At 45.1% G+C, this 19,630-nt stretch overlaps 1 protein-coding gene across 3 annotated transcripts in view; it reads left to right on the top strand.

Moving 5' to 3' along the window:
• The window catches only part of PTK2B (protein tyrosine kinase 2 beta), a 126,553-nt gene that overhangs the window by 59,366 nt on the left and 47,557 nt on the right, over window positions 1-19,630 (top strand). For all 3 annotated transcript variants that reach the window (XM_025463020.3, XM_025463018.3, XM_025463019.3), the window contains exon 2: window positions 5,420-5,660. In XM_025463020.3, coding sequence (XP_025318805.1) covers window positions 5,457-5,660 — 204 coding nt within the window. In that variant the 5' untranslated portion in view covers window positions 5,420-5,456. The remainder of the gene's footprint in view (window positions 1-5,419; window positions 5,661-19,630) is intronic.

The following is a 19,630-nucleotide window of genomic DNA, read 5'->3' as shown; positions in this document are numbered from 1 at the left end:
TGACCTTTCTTTTTTTCTTTTTTCTTTTATTTATTTTATTTTTAATTTAATTTATTTATTTATTTATTTATTTATTTTTTTTTTTTTTTTTTTTTTTTGTCCCTGGGGAGCCATTGGCAGGGGGAACAAGATATGGGGAATATAGATAGTCAGACAAGATTTTGGAAAATAGGCAAGTGATAACAATGATGATAAAGCCTTCTGTTTGTGCTCAGCCTTATTGCTTATAATGTATTTTCGCTTATGTTTTTGCACTTCGTCCTCACAAACCTTCTATAAGGAAAATAGGGCAGGTAGCATTGCCCCATTTTATAGGTGAGGAAAATGAGGCCAAGAAAGGTTAAGTAGCTGGCCCAAGGTTTTAGCGCTAGCCAGAAAATGAGCTAGCTAGCTCTCACTGTGACAGTGAGAGAAGTCTGTCCGTCAGGTCAAGGGCTAAGTTCTCCAATTCCCCAAAGACAAGTGGCTGCGGCGTTCCTCACACACCTTTTAGTTACTCTGCCCCAGAGAGTTTTGGAGGATCCTTTAGCAGTCCATTGCAGATCAGTGCTGACAGGTGGGAGTTTGAGGTGCCCTTGAGGAAGTTGCCAGTGTCAGTGGAGATGTGGCACCACCTTTCTGGACCCTGGTCCTTTAACCAAACATATTGAGTCCTGTACCCAGGAACTCTCATGACTGAGTCCTAGCTTGGGGAAGGTAATGCTCCTTAAGCCAGAGGACCTCAGGATTCTTCACAGGCTGGGGATAGTCAGTGCCAAGTTGACACATTCCTCCTTGCATGGAGTCTGTGCCAACCTCAGTAGTATCAAGAGATAGTGCCTTCTTCAAAGGCAGATGGGAAAGTGGGAAAAACTTTGCACTTGAATTCAAATCTGCTCTGGGATCCAAGTTTGCTACTCAACAGGCAGGAATCCTTGACCAGATGGCTTCAACTTTGTTACATTTTCTCATCTGTATAATGGACACCCTCTTCCCTGCCCATCTCCAAGGGTGGGTGGTGCTACAAAGCACTTACACTTCTGGAATATATAGCCAGAGGTTACTACTGCAAAGGGTTAAAGACAGACCTGTGGGACTTACCTCAGGCTGAAGGTAGAAGGACATCTGGACACCTAGGTGGCACAGTTGGTTAAGCATCTGACTCTTGGTTTTGGTTCATGTCGTGAGCTTAGAGTCATGAGATCAAGTCCTGTGTTTGGCTCCGCACTCAGCATGGAGTCTGCTTAAGATTCTCTCTCTCTCTCCCTTGACTCCTACCCCTCCAGCCACTCCAACTCCCATGCAAGCTCTGTTTCTGTCTCTCTCTCTCTCTCTAAAGTAAATTAATAAATCTTAAAAAAAAAAAAATAGTAGATCCTGAGCAACCAAATGATTTTGCAAAGTTCCTACATGGGCTGGACACTGCCCAGTCTGGGTAAGAAGGGATCAATGATCCCGTTGTGGCTTCTCATCATTACATTTTTTTTTCTTAACAGACTTTATTTATTGGCCGAGTTTTATGTTCACAGCAAAATTGAGGGGAAGGTACAGAGATTTCCCATACACCCTTGTCCACGATCATGCACGGCCTCCCCCACTGAGGACATCTCCCACCATAGTACACGTAGTAGTAGTAGCAGATGTAGTACATCTATTATAACAGATGAACCTACATTTCATATCACTATCACACAGAGTCCATAGTTTATGTGAGGTTCACTCTTGGTGTTACACACTCCATGAGTTTGGATAAAAGTATAATGCTATCTATCTATCAGTTTAACATCCCACAGAGAGTATTTGCAGTGACCTACATATCCCCTATGCTCCATCTGTTCATCTCTTCTTTCCCCCTAACCCCTGGAAACCACGATATTTCTACTGCTTCTGTAGTTTTGTCTTTTTCAGAATGTCATATAATTGGAATCATCAAGTGTGTAGCCTTTTCAGATTGGCTTCTTTCAGTTAGATACGTTTAGATTTCCTCCCTATCATTTCATGGCTTGATAGAGCATATCTTTTTAGCACTGAATAATATTCCATCGTCTGGATGTACCACAGATTATTTACCCATTCACCTACTGAAGGACATCTTGGTTGCTTCTAAGTTTTGGTATTATGAATAAAGCTGCTATAAACATCCATGTGTAGGTTTTTGTGTGGACATAAGTTTTCAACTCCTTTGGGTAAATACTAAGGAGCACTATTGCTGGATCGTATGGTAAGAATATGTTTAGTTTTGTAAGAAACCATCCAACTGTTTTCCAAAGTTTGCACCAACAATAAATGAGAGTTCCTCTTGCTCCATGTCCTTATCACATGCTCACATCCTCTTGCCTGCTCGAATTGAAAAGCACCACGTTTCATTGCACCACTGGCTAAAGCTGCTAAAAGCACTGTGGGGGTCTGATCCCTTTCCACCTGCCAGACTTTGCCCTGGCCTGTCCCTGGCAAAGATTTCTCACTAACCTGCTCTATCTCTGCTCTTTGTTCTGCCTGTCAGAAAGGGCTTATGGCATCACTCTTAACTTCAGCCAGTGGCACGCGTAATATGTAAAAATGGGGGGCTTATGGGCCGCACCAGGTCTTTTGACTTTTACTGACATGTTATTTCTACTTAACTCTTGTCTTTCAACCTCTTCTCCAGGGCTTCAGGGAGTCCCTGGCGTGTCTGCCATGTGCTCACTGGCATTAGCACCCTTTGGATGAGAACACTGTCTGGGCTGGGGGCATCTCCTGAGTGACATCCCATCCCCTTCATTGTGGATGCCCAGAAGCCATGTTGTGTAACCTGCAGATGTGGACAGAGCCCTTCTTCCCAGCACTGAGTCCACGCCTCCACTGGTCAACATGACAGCATTGATTGTGTCCCTGGTTTCCAAATGGCCTTTGGAACATAGGCCCTTTGGCTTCCATCTGGCACATGAGGGTGGATGCCATGCTCCACTCCATTTCCTTCCTGCCCCAACACCTGGTTTACAAAACTGCATCATGAAGTCCCTGCCTGAAAACTAGTTTATACAAAGAGATCCCAGGGGTCATGGGGCTCCTGGCTCAATAGACAGACACAGCAGTTCCTGAATCGGAGATCAATTACATGTATGTCTGGAACTGTGTGTGTGTGTGTGTGTGTGTGTGTGTGTGTGCACCTTTCTCTACAACCAGAGTGTATGCTTTTTAGGGGCAAGACACCCTTCCCTCATCTTTACATCCTAGAGCAGATCTGTCATTTTCCCATCTAATACCCTTTGGGCCTTGACTAATCCTCCTCCTTACTAATACCTACCAGCATCTGCATCTTTGTGCCTGAGGACTTTCTCTGGCTCCCATGTCTGATTGGCCTTTGTATAAAACTGGCTGGAAATGCTGCAAATGATGACTGTAAGAGGAGGTGTATAGATGCCCCCGAGCCCCCCTGCCCACCCTGTCCTGGGTGGAATGGCTCCTCAGCACTGCCTGGGTCCCAGCAGGTTGGCCCTACAGCTGCCCAAGTAATAACTCTATTGATAACCCTCCTCTGGCTATCTTCTCTTCCCTGTCACTCATTTCCCCCCCTCCCTCAGTGGGATTCCTGGGATTGCTGCTCAAGCTACTTCCTCTGGACTCGAGGGTATAGGGAAACTGAGATACACGCTCAGCACATAGCAGAGTATTGGCACACAGGACATGTTCAGTTGATATTTTATTGAAAAACATGGCACAGATACTTCTAGAACATATATATTGGCCTCCAAAATAAAGTAGACTGGTTATTCTTTTCTCCACCTGTCTTGTCCCAAATTCTGGACTCGGAGTGATGTACTGTCCCCATTGTCTACCTGCCCCTGATGGAAGGGGCATGCCCTGTTCCTTCCCTGGTCCTCACAACATCTCATTCGTGCCCTCATAGTACCACTGGCTGTTTAAAAGGAACAACTCAGGGCACCTGGGTGGCTCAGTTGGTTAAGTGTCTGCCTTTGGCTCGGGTCATGATCCCAGGGTCCTGGGATCAAGCCCCACAATTGGGCTCCCTGCTCAGTGGGGAGCCTGTTTCTCCCTCTCCCTCTGCCGCTCCCCTTACTTATACTCCCTCTCTCTCTCTCTCTCTCTGTCAAATAAATAAATAAAATCTTAAAAGAATAGACATAAATAAAAGGAACAACTTCCTGAAGCAAATGACTGTCTCCATCTTCCCTTCTAGTGTCTAGCACAGTGTGACAAGTGAACATAACTTTGCTTCTGCTTCTGCTTCTGAAATATTTGCCTCTACATTTGTGTTTTCACCTTGCTAGCTCCATCCTTTTGCCCTCAACTCTTGGTCTAATATTGTGCCCCTAGAGTCACAGCCTCTTATTAGAAGGGAGTGGATTCAGCAGAGAACTAAGGTTAGCCTGGAAAGGTGGCTAAATGTTAGAAAAATCTTTGAAAACTTAAAAATACCATTGCCAGGCCTCCCCGCAGGCCAACTCAGTGGCCATCTCTGGGCACAGGACCTGGATTTAGGTTTTCTTAAAAGCTTCCCAGGGGATCCTAATGTGGACCCAAGGTTGATACCACGCATCATCAGATAAACCTTCCTATTGTTTCCTTGGGGCACCCCGCTTTAGACCAGTGCAGAGTAAACCCCATGGGGTTGTGTTGGATTAAGAAGTCGAGTCCCCATTTTGTGGGGACTCCAGGAGAACCGAAGACTCTTGGGATTCTGATAGTCTAGTAGAGTGCCATCCAAACTCATCCAAACTGGGCTGAGTGTTCTAGGGGGGCCCTGCCCAACTCTCTCCCACCTGGCAGAAAGACCTCCTGAATTGGGCTGTGGGAGTGCTGGTCCTCTTGAATTCTCCTGTGTGCTGGATAATGGGTTGTATGATGAGTTCCCGTGGGCCTGAGGCTGCCTCTCCAGAAGGTTCGGGCTGGCAGCTGCCGGTGGGGGCAGACCACACCATCAGCTGATGGACCAGCCCCCCACATGGGCCCTTTCCTGTCTTGCTCATTCCAGCTCCCTCCAAGCCATCCATTCTCTACTTCTGCTTCCTCTCTTGTCCCTGTTTCTTTCCTGCTATTTTCTAGTGTCTAACTCTTTGCTTTCTCTGCTCAGCTGTGCCTTGGAACCATGCTGCGGCCGCCTCCTCTCACAGCTGCCTCTGAAAAGTGTGGGCCTCTTGCCTTGCAGCCTGGTGTGGGAGGAGAAATGTGATGGAGAGCGGGGGGGCTTCTAGAAGAGAGAGCTCACAGCCTGGGAGCTCGAGGGCCTGGGTTCATACCCGGATGTTTATACGAACTGCTCCTTTGTGTTTCAGCTTCCCCAAGTGCATAAAGCTGGATGCCTTTCAGGGGAGTTTTTGAGAATGGGGGGATGTGTGGTTTGCTAGGTCCTGGCACTTGGTGGGTGCTGTCCCTGGGGCATGAGGCATGTGGGCCTCCTCGGACTCATTTCAGGGCTGTCCCTCTGCTGTCTCCACAGGACTGCGATGTGCCGGTCCTAGCTGCGGCCTGAGAGGATGTCTGGGGTGTCCGAGCCCCTGAGCCGAGTGAAGGTGGGCACCTTACGTCATCCCCAAGGCCCCCCAGAGTCCATGGTGGTGGTGCCAGTAGATGTGGAGAAGGAAGACGTGCGGATCCTCAAGGTCTGCTTCTATAGCAACAGCTTCAACCCTGGGAAGAACTTTAAGCTGGTTAAATGCACTGTGCACACCGAGATCCAGGTGAGTGTGGCAGGCAGGACCTGCTCTCTCCATTTGTCTGTCACCCTCTCCTTCCTGGGCAGCTGAGCAGTCCCCCATCAGCCTAGCAGGATCCCCTCTATCTGCTCCCTGGGCTGGCATCACCTGGAGAGACGTTCTCAGCCTACAGCACCATGTCTCCTCTCCAGGGCTTGACAACCAACCTCACGGTAGGGGAAGGGTGGGGGAAGATTTTAGAGCCTTCTTTTGAACCCCAGGTGATTTGCCTTGTCTTCAACTTGTTTCAACTCGTTAGAGATTTATGACATTTGAAGCTCTGCAAGGGATGTAAGAGTTTTCACCCTCAAGGAGTGTACACTCTGATAGAATTGAAATTAAAGATAAACAGAAGTGACTGCATTGAAAATAGAGCAAAAATGTTGTAAGACATGTGCTCAGCACTTAGAGAAGGGAGGTTGGAGGATGATAATGAATGAGAGATGCCCTAGACCAGGTGGATGGTTGCCAGGCTCTTTATGAGGCAGTACTTTCTTTTGGCTCATTCTCATCCAGGGCCATGGAATCTGTTTTGTGGGTTTGGGTGCCCACCATCATCACAACACCTAGAAACCAGGAAGCCAGTTCACCTCAAACAAATGTATAAGAACTTGTCACTAAAAGCAGAATTACAATACACTGATAGATTTTTTTTTAATTATTTCTTTGAGGGAGAGAGAGGAAGTGTGCACATGCACGCACACAGGTTATTGGGGGGACAGAGACAAAGGAGGAAACAGACTCTCCACTGAGCAGGGAGCCCAACATGGAGCTCAATCCCAGGACCCTGAGATCATGACCCAAGCCAAAGGCAGATGCTTAACCAATGTCCTCTGCCCCTATACTGATCGATTTTAACACTTGCATTTATTGAACAATTACTGTATACAGCTTAGATTTACTCCTCAGCACACATTACCTCATTGAATCCTCCCAACAACCCCATGAGATAGAGACAACAAGGATATCCTTTTCCTACAGCCCAGAGTATCCCTTTCTGATGATGTCAAAGAAAGCCAAACTGGTTTTCAAAAAGTCGGTTGATGGATTTGTCATTTGAACAAAGGAAGTAGAGGACTTTTGGGAAAACTATCAATGTTTGGGAAAGCTGGATGAACTGTTTCCAATCTCTTCATCACTGATCCTTCCCCTGTCCCAAAAGCCAGTATCCCTCAAACTCAGTGAGTGTCTCTCCTAGCGATGCGGGCAGCAGCCTTTCCACCTGTCCAACTATCTCCATAGTTGCCTTCCATCCATTACAGCACATGCCATGCTTCAATACACCAGAGCAGAATGTAATTGATTAGTCATTGCCTTGGCCAGTTATCACAATTGATCACAGTTTAGTTACTCCCTCTCTTTCCAATCATTGATTTTATTAGAGTCTCATTTGCTCATGTTATGGTTCCAGACATGTAGGTAGAGTTGTGTCCTGAGGGTAAGCTCTGGGCACCTTCTTCCTCCCTTCCAGGGAAATGTTTTCATATCTTCTTAGCTGTCTACTTCTTGAAGCTTCCTTTGGGTATATCGTCTTCGCAGATAGCCAATGCCATCCACTGTGGGTTTTACTAGTTTAATTTTCAGAAGTTAACCTGCTTTCCAAGTCTAGAGCCATTTCCCTGCCCTTTTATGCTAAAAGCTTGAGAGCATCTGCTTGGCCCAGATTGGGACTTGCTCTACAGAATTACAGTGAAAAGGGACCATAAAAGGTAGGTACTTTCCAAGAGGAGGGAGCAGGAACAAAAGCACGGGGGGGCTGCTAAACAGTGCATAGTTTGGTTGGGGTAATGAGTAATATTTAGAAAAGTGTCAAAGTCAAGATCAGAAAGGATAGTCAATGGTGGATAAAAGCAGACCTAGAATGTTAGGCTGAGAAATTTGGACATGAACAGGCACTTGGGAGAAACAAAGTTTTTAAGCAGGAGAATGGTTTTTCTGGAGCTGATGACTTGCTGAGTGCATAAGCGGAAAAAAAAAAAAAATACGGTGGGCCCTACAGAAAGGGCAATGAGACCCAAGCTTAAGAGGAGTGGCTAGTACCCAAGGCATTATCTGCATGTGAGAACAAAGGTGAAGAAGTACAAAGAAAGAAATGATAGCCTCTAGGAATTTATGTCTGAACCTTTGATTTTCCTACTTCTCATCTGTCATGCAGGCAAACAGCCATGGCTTTCAAGCCACCTAGACCTTGAGCCAGATACTGCTCCACCCTTATTGATTATATGACTGTAGGACCAAAACTTAACCAACATGGCTTTGGTCTCCTCACTTGGGGATTATGCCCATGCTTGGCTGTGTTGTAAGGTTTAGATGAGAAACATCTCGCTTATCGTAGGAGCTAGACCATTGAAAGCTACTGATTGCGTGAATATTGGGTCATCCCCCCACCTCAGGAATCTCTAAGAATTTTTCCTTGCTCATAGAATTAAGTTCAACTTGTCTTCTTTTAGTATTTATCTACTTATCTGTCCTATTTTCAAACAGAGAAGTAAGATGATGAGATTGATGTTTTCAAATAGTATATAGTGTCCTCCAAGATGGTAAGAAGTATCTCCAGGATAATGGGTTTTAGGGTTAAAGGAGTTTGGGAAATCCTTCATTAAACAATTCCAAACAGACGTTTTGTGACAGGACTTCTCAGAACCTTAAATATGCTGATATGCATGGTGGATCACTAAGAAAGAGCCAAAGAGGGGATGTTTTCTGAACTAAGCCATTTCTTATTTGCCTGAGAAACCCATCTTTTAAGGACGCCTGGATGGCTCAGTGGTTGAGTGTCTGCCTTTGGCTCAGGGTGTGATCCTGGGATCTGGGATCTGGGATCGAGTCCTGCATCGGGCTCCCTGCATGGAGCCTGCTTCTCCCTCTGCCTGTGTCTCTGCCTCTCTCTTTGTGTGTCTCTCATGAATAAATAAATAAGTCAAGAAAGAAAGAAAGAAAGAAAGAAAGAAAGAAAGAAAGAAAGAAAGAAAGAAAGAAAGCCATCTTTTAAAGGGTGGACCACCAGTTCTCTGGAAAATCATTTAGGAATCTGTTTTCCCTAAACTCTGACAGCAGAACAGAAAGGGCAGAAGAGAGGAAAGCCTGGAGACAGGAGATGGATTAGGGAGCTGTGGCCATAGTGCAGGCGGGAAATGGTGAGGGCCTGAACTAAGGGAGTGGCATTGGAACAAAGACAAGTCAACACATCTGAGTGCATCTAAGGAGGCAGAGTTAAGAGAATTTGATGATTAACTGGAGGTAGGGAGGGAGAGAAAGGAAGGAGACAAGAATGACTCAAACTTTTGCTTGGGTAACTGAATGGGTTTTGGGGCCATTCATTGAGATACCAACAGAGACAGGAAGGGCGTTCTGATATTTCAGCTTTACATGGGTTGTGTTTGAAGTGTTTATGAAACACCCCTGTGTAGGCACATGAGCCTGGAGCTCAGGAGGGAGGGAGGATTCAGAGAGAAGGATTTGGGAGTCATTATGGAATGGGTACCATGTGAATGGATGGGATGACCCACAGAAGGGTGAGTAGAGCAAGTGAAAAGGAGTTGCAATTTGGAAATCGTGGGAAAGTGACTTCTAAGAGGCTGGTCGAGAAAAAGGGGCAGGTGAAGGAAAAAAAAAAGAGTTATCTAGGGAAAGATTAAAAAAAAAACAAACAAGAGAGCAGGCAGGCAACATATAGGCAGAGGAAACTTTGAGGAAAGAGTGGTTAGCAGTGTCAGATCCTCAAAAAGGTCAAGTGAGATAAGGCTAAAAATAGGTTCATTGGCTTCAGAAACCGGTGACATGATCTTTCGCTGGGCAATTTCAATGGTAAGATGGGGGGCAGAAGCCATTGTAAAGTTGGCTGGAGAGTGGAGATAGCAAATATAACCAATTTTCAGAGAACTTTTGATCATAAAGGGAAGGAAAGAGGAACAGTGGTGGTGGCAGAGGGAACAGCATAGGATGTATTGGCAGAGGACAGGAGACACAAAAATGAGGAAGAGGAAAGTGTCAAGAATGGCACCTCAAAGGTCCTGAAGTGAGAAGGTACGTGGCAGGTTTGAGGCTAACAGATGCCCATGGCTCCTTTTTAAACTATGCTACAGATTTTTGGCTTCATCCTATCTTTTGTGGGAAGCCAGTGACATTGTTTAAAAATATGAATGACATGAGATTGCATTTTTAAAAGATCACTTGATTTACATAGTAGAAAATAGATTGGAAAAAGGCAAGAATGCTTGAAAGGAGATGTTAGGTGGCTGTTGCAGTGATCCAGATAAGAGATGATGGTAACTTAGATTATGAGTGGAGCCATGACAGTAATGATGATGATGATGATCTTAGTGATATGTTGAGGATGGTGGTGGTGGCAGTATGATGGTGGGATAGTAGTGATGGTAGTGTTGATGATGATGGTGGTGATGGTATTGGTGGTGATGGTGGCGGCGATGGTGAGGATTGATGATGATGATGGTGACGAGGATGATTATGGTGGTGGTGGCAGTGGTAATGATAGCAGCTAGCCCCTTTGAAAGCACATCATATGTATTATCTTATTGATTTCTCAAAAGAACTCTATGAAGCACATACTATATGATCTCCATTTTGTACATAAGGAAACAAGGTACTGAGTAGTGCAGCAAATTACTAGTATGTGGTGGAGGCTGTCTTCAAACCCAGTCACCCCACCTCTGGAGGAGTGCCTGCACTCTTAACCACTATGATCCACGGAAAGAAGTGATTATAATCCAGAGAATTTAAGAGATGTAAATGAAGGTTTTGCTGATGGACAGGAGATGCAGGAATGAAGAAGAAGGTGGTGGCGAGAATGGCAGCCCTGGTTCAGGTGAACAGGATCCCTCTCCCTAAGACAAAGAATATTTGAGGAAAAACTGGACGAGGGGCAGTTCACAAGTTCAGTTTTGGACCTGTCAAGTGCAGTTGAGATGCTCTAACATTTTCACATAATAATGTGGAGTAGACTTTTTGATACACGATTCTGAAGGAGAGAACGGGGCTGGAGATGGACATTTGAGTGTTGTCAGCCTCTGGGTGGTGGTTGGAGCCATGGCTATGGGTGAGATTATTAATGAAAGAGTCCTGAATGATGTCGTGATCCATTCTACAAATATTTGTGGAGTACCCCATGTACCTGACACCATGTTGGTATGGCCTGGAGGTATCATCATACTCCAAAACGGATGCGCTTGCTGCTTTCATGGGGCTTCCAGGCCAAAGGTGAGCTTGACATTGACTCACAGTAATGAATGAAACTTTAAGAAGCATGTGCTCTGACAGGAAGAAAGAAGGTCTGTGAGAGTGTAAAATACACTACTTTGAGCTAAATGTCAAGGAACAGCTTTGCTCTTCAGGGCCCATTTATGGACTCTGTGTCTAGCTGCACACAGACTCGGACTCGGCTTCCTTGCCTGGGACTCTTGGGCAGTGGCTCCTCCCACCCTCTGCTCCTGACTTCTTCCTGCACCCTCCTTCCCTAGCAGACCTTTGCGCTTTGATGAGTTTTTCTACTTTCAACTCCTACTTCTTTTGCCATCCTCCCCGTGCTCAGCCAGCCAAGCACTTGTCTTTCTACAAGAACACATCTGAAGTGATGACACCCCCACTTAGCTGTGTCTGATCCAGTAGAAGCAATGGAGAATCGCCTTGGCATAGTCTAAGGGGTAGCATCTCTCCCAAACATAGTTACTCCATGTGTACTTGCTGATTTCATGCTTTTCTTCCTATTCTCAACTGCTTTCCACGAGAATGCAATAAACTCATGAGGTTTTCTCCAGGCTGTGAAAAGTTTTGCAGATAAGGACTGGCCCTTGTGCCTAGGATCCAACAGAAACCGGACAGGTGTTGAAGGGAACTGAGCAAGTGGCGGATGAGAAATGTATTTTGCTCTTGTTGATTTTCCATTTCCCCTTTGTCTGATAGTCATAGGAAACTGTGTTTGTTTGGGAGCTCTGAATCTCTGTTGCAAGTGGAGGCTTCTATCATTATATACTTCTCTAACATGCTAATTTGCTTGTCTGGGAAAGAGGTTAAGATAGCACTTTGTAAACAACTAGCAGAGTGCCACCCAGACGTGCCCACACAGGGCGTCTCTCTTTGACGCTTAGTAGCTTCTCCTTCATTCTCCTTCTCCCCACCCTCCTCTCTTTCTCCTGCTCTCCCCCTCCCTTCCCCTTTCTCCTTCCCCTCCTCTGCTCTCCCACTGTCTTCTGTGTAGTGTCAGACAGGCCTGGTTTACACACACTGCTAAAGATGATTATGAGCGGTGCCCCTGCCAATCTCAAGAGCATCATGATGCGGAGGGTAAATTTACACGGTCACCTACTTCTAAGTGCCACATTCACTCCTCTCTTTGCCTGGCGTGCTGACTTGCTGACTCAGTGTTTTCTTTCTCTGGCTGACATTGGCTGACCCACTCTCTGCATGGGCCTGTCCGTTCATGAGGGGGCCTGTGTGTCTCAAGCAGAAAAGTAAGCACTTCTCTGTGATAGGGTGTGATACGAGAGTGCTGGGGGTGGGCGGCACATCCAAAATCCTCTTCCTTGGCTGGCCTCTATCATGCTGGAAAGCCATGTTCAAGATCCATCCTTGTTTTGTCCTGAAGCATCCCCTCTACTAAGAATCCACATTGACATCCCCAGGAAGGACAGAGCCTGAACCAACCTTTGCCCTTTGCACCTGGTCCAGCTGCATCCCGTCCCTCAAAGCAAGGCCTCTGGGCTGCAGGGTTGGCTTGTGGTGCCTCTTCTCTGATGTGTGAGCAAGGTAGAGTTTGGCCTGCCCTGCACACGCTTGTCCTCACCGACCTCTCCTATAAATCCAGTGGTCATTGTATGTACAATACCTTCAAGAATATTCCCAGAAAGGTACATTTCAGATATTGGGACCTAATGTCCCTATATCTGTTAGTTTCAAGTTTAAGCCTATCACTTAACCCAGACACAGGGTGCTATGGACTGAATGTCTGTGCACCGCCCCCCAACAAATTCATATGTTGAAGCTCTCATCCCTGGCATGATGGTATTAGGAGGTGAGACCTTGGGGAGGTAATTAGGTTTAGATGAAGTCATGAAGGTGAGGCCCCAGGATGAGGTTAATGTCCTTTCAAGACAAGGAGGAGACCAGAGTTTTGCTGGCCCTGTGAGGACTCCATGAGAAAGCAACCATCTGTGAACCAGGAAGAGCTCTCACCAGGAACTAAATCTACTGGCACCTTGATCTTGGTCTCCCAGCCTTTAGGACTGTGAGACATAAACGTGTGTGGTCTGTGGCTTTCTGTTACACCAGCCCGAACTGACTACAACATGGAGCCAACAGCTCTATGCCATCAGAGGAGGTGTCTTCAGCCAGAACTTCACAGTCTCTGGTTCTTTGTTTCTAGAACTATCCCTGCTGTCCTCCCTCACATATCTCTAGGGGCGAGACCAAGGTTGAGAATGCAAGAGGAAGAGAAGGCATGATTACCTGTCCTGGGAACTTGCTGTTTCTCAAAGAAAGGTTGCCCTAAGAAGAAGACACCAAGCCACCCAAGGCTAGCCTGCCATATGTGGGGACGGTCTCTGAAAACCTGAGAGGAAAGAGTTCAGCCAGGAGGCCACAAATCATTACCAAAGAGACACTCACAGTGATTTTTTAAAAAAGATTAAAAAAAAAAAAAAGGCAAGTGTACAAGCACCTCCTCCTTTCTGCACCCCCTCCCCATTTCCTGTGCGCCCTACCCCGCCGGCCCACCCACCCACAGCCGCCTGCAGAGGCGAGCGCCAGGCAAGGGCGCAGAGCTCTGAGCCTCTCTGTATTTATCTGTATGCCTACATTCATTATATCGACAAATTAGCAGGCAGGTGCCTGTGCGTACGTTTCTATTTTTAATCTGGCGGTTGCGTTGCTCAATGTCCCTGCTAGAGAGAGGCTTTTGTCACGTCAAAATGAATGCTCTCGGAGTGATAAGTAATGCTAACTTTTATTATTTTGTTCTGAAATCACTTTTTAAAAATTATCCCCAAGATGTGTTAAGAATTGGGGACTTACAGTGCTTTTGTGTTTGTTTCCTGGGGCTGCGGTAACAAATTACCACACATCCCAGGGGCTTGAAACAACAGAAATGTGTTCTCTCACTGGTCCTGGAGGCCGGAAGCCCCATATCAAAGGGTTGGCAGGACTTAGAATCATCCCGTGTCCCTTGGAGCTGCTGGGGCTCCAAGATTCCTTGGCGAGGGGCTGCCGGACTCCAGGGTTGGAATCTGTCTTCATGACCCCTGATTTCCTCTCCATGTGCCTCTCATCTGTGTGTCTTTTAGAAGGACACTTGTCCTTGAATTTTTGAGCCATCTAAAGAATCTAGAATGATCTCATCTTGAGATCCTTAAGTACATCTGCAGAGACCCTTTTTCCAAATGAGGTTACATTCACAGGTTCTGGGGGGTTGAGCATGGACATTTCTTTTGGGGATCATCATTCAACCCTTTGCAGCCATAGGTTAGGATCACGGTGTCCATCACTGGTACCCCATTCCGGTGTACACAGACCCATATGTACAGCATGCAGATGAGTGTGAGCACTTTGCACACACATGCTTACCCTCACTGAAGTGAGTGAGGCTAGTTGTTGGGAAATGACCCCAGAACATGGGCTCATGCCACTTTTCCCCACTGCTCCCCCGATCTTCAGTCCCTGGGTGGCCTGTGGCCTGCTTGTGCCCTGGTAGGATATCTCCTGTGACATCGTCAGGCTATGTGGCGCCACAGGCTGGTCCCTTGACTAGATCTCATCCAGTCACAAAGCTTGAAATTGGTGACCAAATTTGTAGCGCTAGCTCCATGACCCCGTCTCATGACTCCAGCTCACATGTCTACCTGCCTGCTTGCTGTCTCCACTGGACATATGATGTCTACGTGGAGGATCACACTCATAATCCCCTCCTCAAACTCTGCTTCTCTTCCAGGCTTTCCCAGCTCTTGTAACTGCAGCTCTGTTCTCTCAGTGATCATGTCTCAGGCTGTAGACCTCAGAGTCATTCTTGAATTCTTTCTGTCTCTCACACTCTGTATTTAGCCCATCAGGAAATCCTGTCAACCCTGCCAACAAAACATACCCAGATTCTGACCACTTCCTTCTCACCACCTGTCACCTGGATGCACTTGCCTCCTAACTGCTTGTGCTTGTAGCCTGCTATGGTTCATTTTGCAAGTGGTGACTGTGGTGAATCTTTAAAACATCAGTCAGCTAAAGATATATATTTGAGGTATAGGTTAAAGCATATTTCACTGCTCTCCTTTATTTTTTTTCCCACGGCTCTCTTTTAAGGATTTATTTACTTATTTTTGAGAGAGAGTCTGTGTGGGGAAGGACAGAGGGAATAGGAGAGAGAGAATCTCAAGCAGACTCCCACTGACTGCGAAGCCCCATAAGGGGATGGATCTCACAACCCTGAGATCATAACCTGAGCCAAAATCATGAGTCCAGTGCTTAACCAACTGAGCAAACCTAGGCGCCCCTCACCACTCTCCTTTAAACTCTCCAATGGCTACCTGTCTCATTCAAAATAAAATCCAAAGTTCTTACCTTGGCCTTCAATGGATGTTGGCAAGCAGTGGCCTACAGACCAAATATGACCCACCATCCATTTTTGTAAATAAAGTTATATTGGGACACGACTGCACTCGCTGCTTACATATTGTCTACAGCTGATTTTGAGCAGAGTTCAGTAGTTGCCATAGAGACCACAGAGCCTTCAACCTAAAATATTTATAACCTAGACCTTTACAGAAAAAGTTTGCCAAGCCCTGGCCTAGCTCTCTCTGACCTTTCCTCCCATCACTTTTCCCAGACCTCTCCACCTTAGCCCACCCGCTTCTTTAGGGTTGCTCAAATGCACCAAACACACAGGGGCTGCACACCTTGGGAACTCCATATGATAATGGTTTCTTTGCCTGGAAGGCTCTGGGCCCACAAGGCCACCCAGCTCCCCCTTACTTCCTTTGAGGGTCATTCAAATGCCCCTTTATCAGAGAGGACTTTGCTGGCCATCTCCATGTGAAATAGCAGCCCCCTCTCATTCTGGTACCTATATCTGCTTTGTTTGTCTTCTTAGCGTTTAGTAGAACCTGAGATATTATTATATATATTTTAGGTTTTTTTCATTTTTAAATTTTATAAATACATACATACATACATACATACGCAGAAAGAGAGGCAGAGGCATGCAGGCTCTTTGCTGGGCGCCCAATGTGAGATGTAGTCCCAGACCCAGGATCACACCCTGAGCCAAAAGGCAGGTGCTCAACCACTGAGCCACACATGCATCCCTGGTTTTTGTTTAATACCACCCCCCAGTAGAAAATAAGCTCCAGGAGAGAGGGACTGGTCCCCCTACCCCAAATTGCTGAATTAATTAATGAGTAGTTGTTTAACAATGAATGGATTGATGGATGGATGATAGATTCTGGTTATAAAGCCAACAGAGATTTACTGGCTAGAATTCTGTGTCTCAATTCCGAATTCCATCAGGAAAGAGAAAACGCTTCTGATTGATCTGGTGTCTACAGAGGGCAATGTCTTCAGTCTGTAGCAGTAAATGCCCAAGAGGTGCTGTAAATAGGACTGATGGATTGGTTCATAGAACCACTACCATGGTCTTCTTAGATGAGGCAGACAATCTGAGTCACCAGAGAGCTTTTAAATACCAGTTTTCCAAGTCCCATCCCAAATTCTCTGAATTAGAATTTCGGGGTACTGGGACTGGTTGTTGCCTGAGAGCATTCACCTCTGCCATTTCCCCTATCCAGATTTGGCCAGCTGAATAGTGACTGCCTCCTGTCCATCTCTAAATGGAGGCGGCCTCTTAGAGAGCAGGGGCTGCATCTTATTCACCATTATGTCCCCTGTGCCTACAGAGAGCCTCACACAAGGTAGATGTTTGTGGAATGAATGAATGAACAAACAAATGGAATAATGCCTGAAAAGTACTCAAATGAGATCGGTAATCTTTCAGGTCACTTGATGTAAAGACCACATAGGAAGTTGACCAGAAGGAAGATTGGCATTCATAAATAATAATGTGTAGGAGGGGTGATAGAGTTTCAGCTGGCTTAAAGTAGAATTCTCTGTATCACGTTGGGCAAGTCTCTTGACCTCATGGGTCTCACTTTCCTCCCTTAAAAACAGAGTCAATGGGGAGCCTGGGTGGCTCAGTAGGTTAAGCATCTGCCTTCCGCTCAGGTCACCATCCCGGGGTCCTGGGATTGAGTCTGGCATCGCTCTCTGCTTCTCCTTCTACCCCTCCCCCATCCTGCTCGTGTTCTCTTTCAAATAAATAAATAAAATCTTTTTTAAAAATAATAAAAGAATACAAATAAAAAGAGAGTCAAATTAGGTGACCTGTAAATTTACTTAAGATTCCAAAGTTCCAGCCTAAGATTTATGAGCTTAATAAACATTTGAATGTTGGAGTATCAGTATAATTGGAGATTATATTTTTGTGCCTACCTCAATGAGGTCTGCTTTCTAGGATCTAGAAGGCAAAATATCTGTTTAATTTCAGTTTCATCAGGAGCTGAATGAATTTTGGTCATTCTTCTTCTGTCTGGCTATGTGGAATTTACTGTCTAGCCAGCATTTTAATTTTAGAGTTTTATATTTTACAGGGAGTTTATTCACTCCTTCAAAGCTGATCCTGTACATAAGGTATGAAGTCTCCACTTGATAGCACATGAGCCAAGCATGTGAGCATAAACTATGGCATTTGTCTCAAGCTGGAAGATGATGTCTGCTTCTACCATTTATATGATTTTGTTATGCCTACTCTGCACAACCAAGTTTATTATAACAGCTGAACTAAAACATTTATTTTGGAAGATTTTTTTTTACAACTATAAAATGAATTTATGAGCGATATACATGAAAGGAAAGCTATAGACCAGCATCTCTCATGAACATAGATGCAAACATCTTCAACAAAATGTTAGCAGATGGAATCCAACAATTTATAAGATGAATGCGTGTTCATCCAGTATTAATAATAGCTTTCTATTTAGCACTGCTGTGTACAGGCACTATGCTAAACTCTTCACTTGTATCACCTCATTTAATCCTCATGAGAACTCCAGGAGATCGGAAAATGTTTACATTTTACAAATGAGGAACCTGGAGCAGAGAAATTATTTGTCCAACATCACAAAGTGATCAGAAATCAAACAGTTTCTGATTCCTGAGGCCATCCTCTGATACTGTGTGGTATACAAAAGTTCAAACACAGGAAACCTAGAAGAATAAAAACATATGTATGGATATGCACTACCCCAAGACAGCACTGTTCACGTTTTGATGTATTTCATTCTGGATTTATTTGTTTCAGTTTCTAGCCACTGTCCTTCTTTGTATATGGTTTTGTATCCTATACCTCCCATTTATTACAAGAGAAGCATTTTCCAAAACTTTTCCAAGCTCTTTAAAACTGTGTGGCCCTCCCATTATTTCTGGGGCCGTTTCAAACTTTTAATTGGCTACTTGCTGTGGGGATTTTGCTATTTAAAACATTTCTACAGTGAGTTTCTTAGTATACAGGATATTTCTGTATTTTGAGTCATTCCTTCAATTTATTCTCTGTCCTTGTCTGGGTGGCTTAAACAACTGGAAATTTATTTCACATGGTTCTGGAGGCTGGAAGTTCAAGATTGTGGTTGGGTTCTTTGAGGGCTCTCTTTCAGACTTGCGGAGGGCCACTTTCTTGCTGTGTACTTACATGGCAGACAGATATCTCACCTCTCTCTCTTTTCACTTTTAAGGGCACTAATCTTATTCATGAAGGTTTTGCCTTCAAGACCGAATTACCTCCCAAAGTTTCCACCTCCAGATACCATCCCACTGGGGATTAGGGCTTCAACATATAGATTTGGAGGTGATAAAACCATAGCATCCATAGAATGCTTCGAGACAAAGAACTAAGTCGAAGATATGAACACTTCTCCATTTCTCAGTATACCACATATATTCCTTTGATATCTGTCTTTGTACTGGGGACAAGAACTCCTCCAGGCAGGGACTTTGTCCTGTTCACTGCTATACTCACATATAACCACAGCACCTGGAAAGGGACCCAATATGTGGCACCAGATTAATGAGTAATTGTTGAATGCATGGGTCAGAATCCCTGAGAGGCTTTCTTATATAATGTTTTCTCCTTGCAGAAGAAAATAAATATTGATGAGTCAAGCAGTTCTCCTTGGGGAGCTGTCCTACACCTCCTGGGTGGTGGCCTTTGGAACTATTCAGGAGCCTCCTTTTTGGATTGTCATATTGTCATCATCATTGTCAGGATGACTAGACCAAGGGGCAAGACATTCATTGTTGACAGCCATGGGTGATGAATGGTTCCACACAACCAAGAATCGTCCGGACCCAAGTGCCAGCTGTGCCCATTGAGATTCACGGATGTGAGCTATAGAGCATTATAGTGAAATGAATGCCCAGGACCCATCACCCTGTGTGAGAAATAAAATTTCACCAATCACGTTGAAGTGACCCACAAGATGCCACACAAACAAATCATAAAATCATTCCTTGAAGAGGTATATTATTAGGAGGGGGACCTTTTCAAAGAAGTGTGTGAAGTCCACTTGGTACTTTCCTGTAACGATCTTCACTCCTCCCAAACCTCAGCTGGGCATCAAAAGCCCTCCCTCGTGGTTTATTAGTAAATCCAAACACTTGACAGAACAGTCTCTTTTTTTTTTTTCCACAGAATATTTTTATTTCTCAGAGGCATCTCTTTGTTTTGTTCAAGTCGTTTAAAGAGAATACCTCTTGTTGCCTTTTTGACCTGCTTTTTGTACTTCCTCAGAGCTTTACTTCCTGACTCTACACGTAGCTGACAAGAGAAAAGGAAGGAGCCTGTTGTAGTGAGCCCTTGCCATGGGAACAGAAAACCCTTCATGGTTTTCTTGCTCCAAGCAGAAGGAAAT

The sequence above is a fragment of the Canis lupus genome, chromosome 25, assembly GCF_003254725.2.
Source record: "Canis lupus dingo isolate Sandy chromosome 25, ASM325472v2, whole genome shotgun sequence".
Lineage (NCBI taxonomy): Eukaryota > Metazoa > Chordata > Mammalia > Carnivora > Canidae > Canis > Canis lupus.
This window is presented reverse-complemented; position numbering and strand designations above follow the sequence as displayed.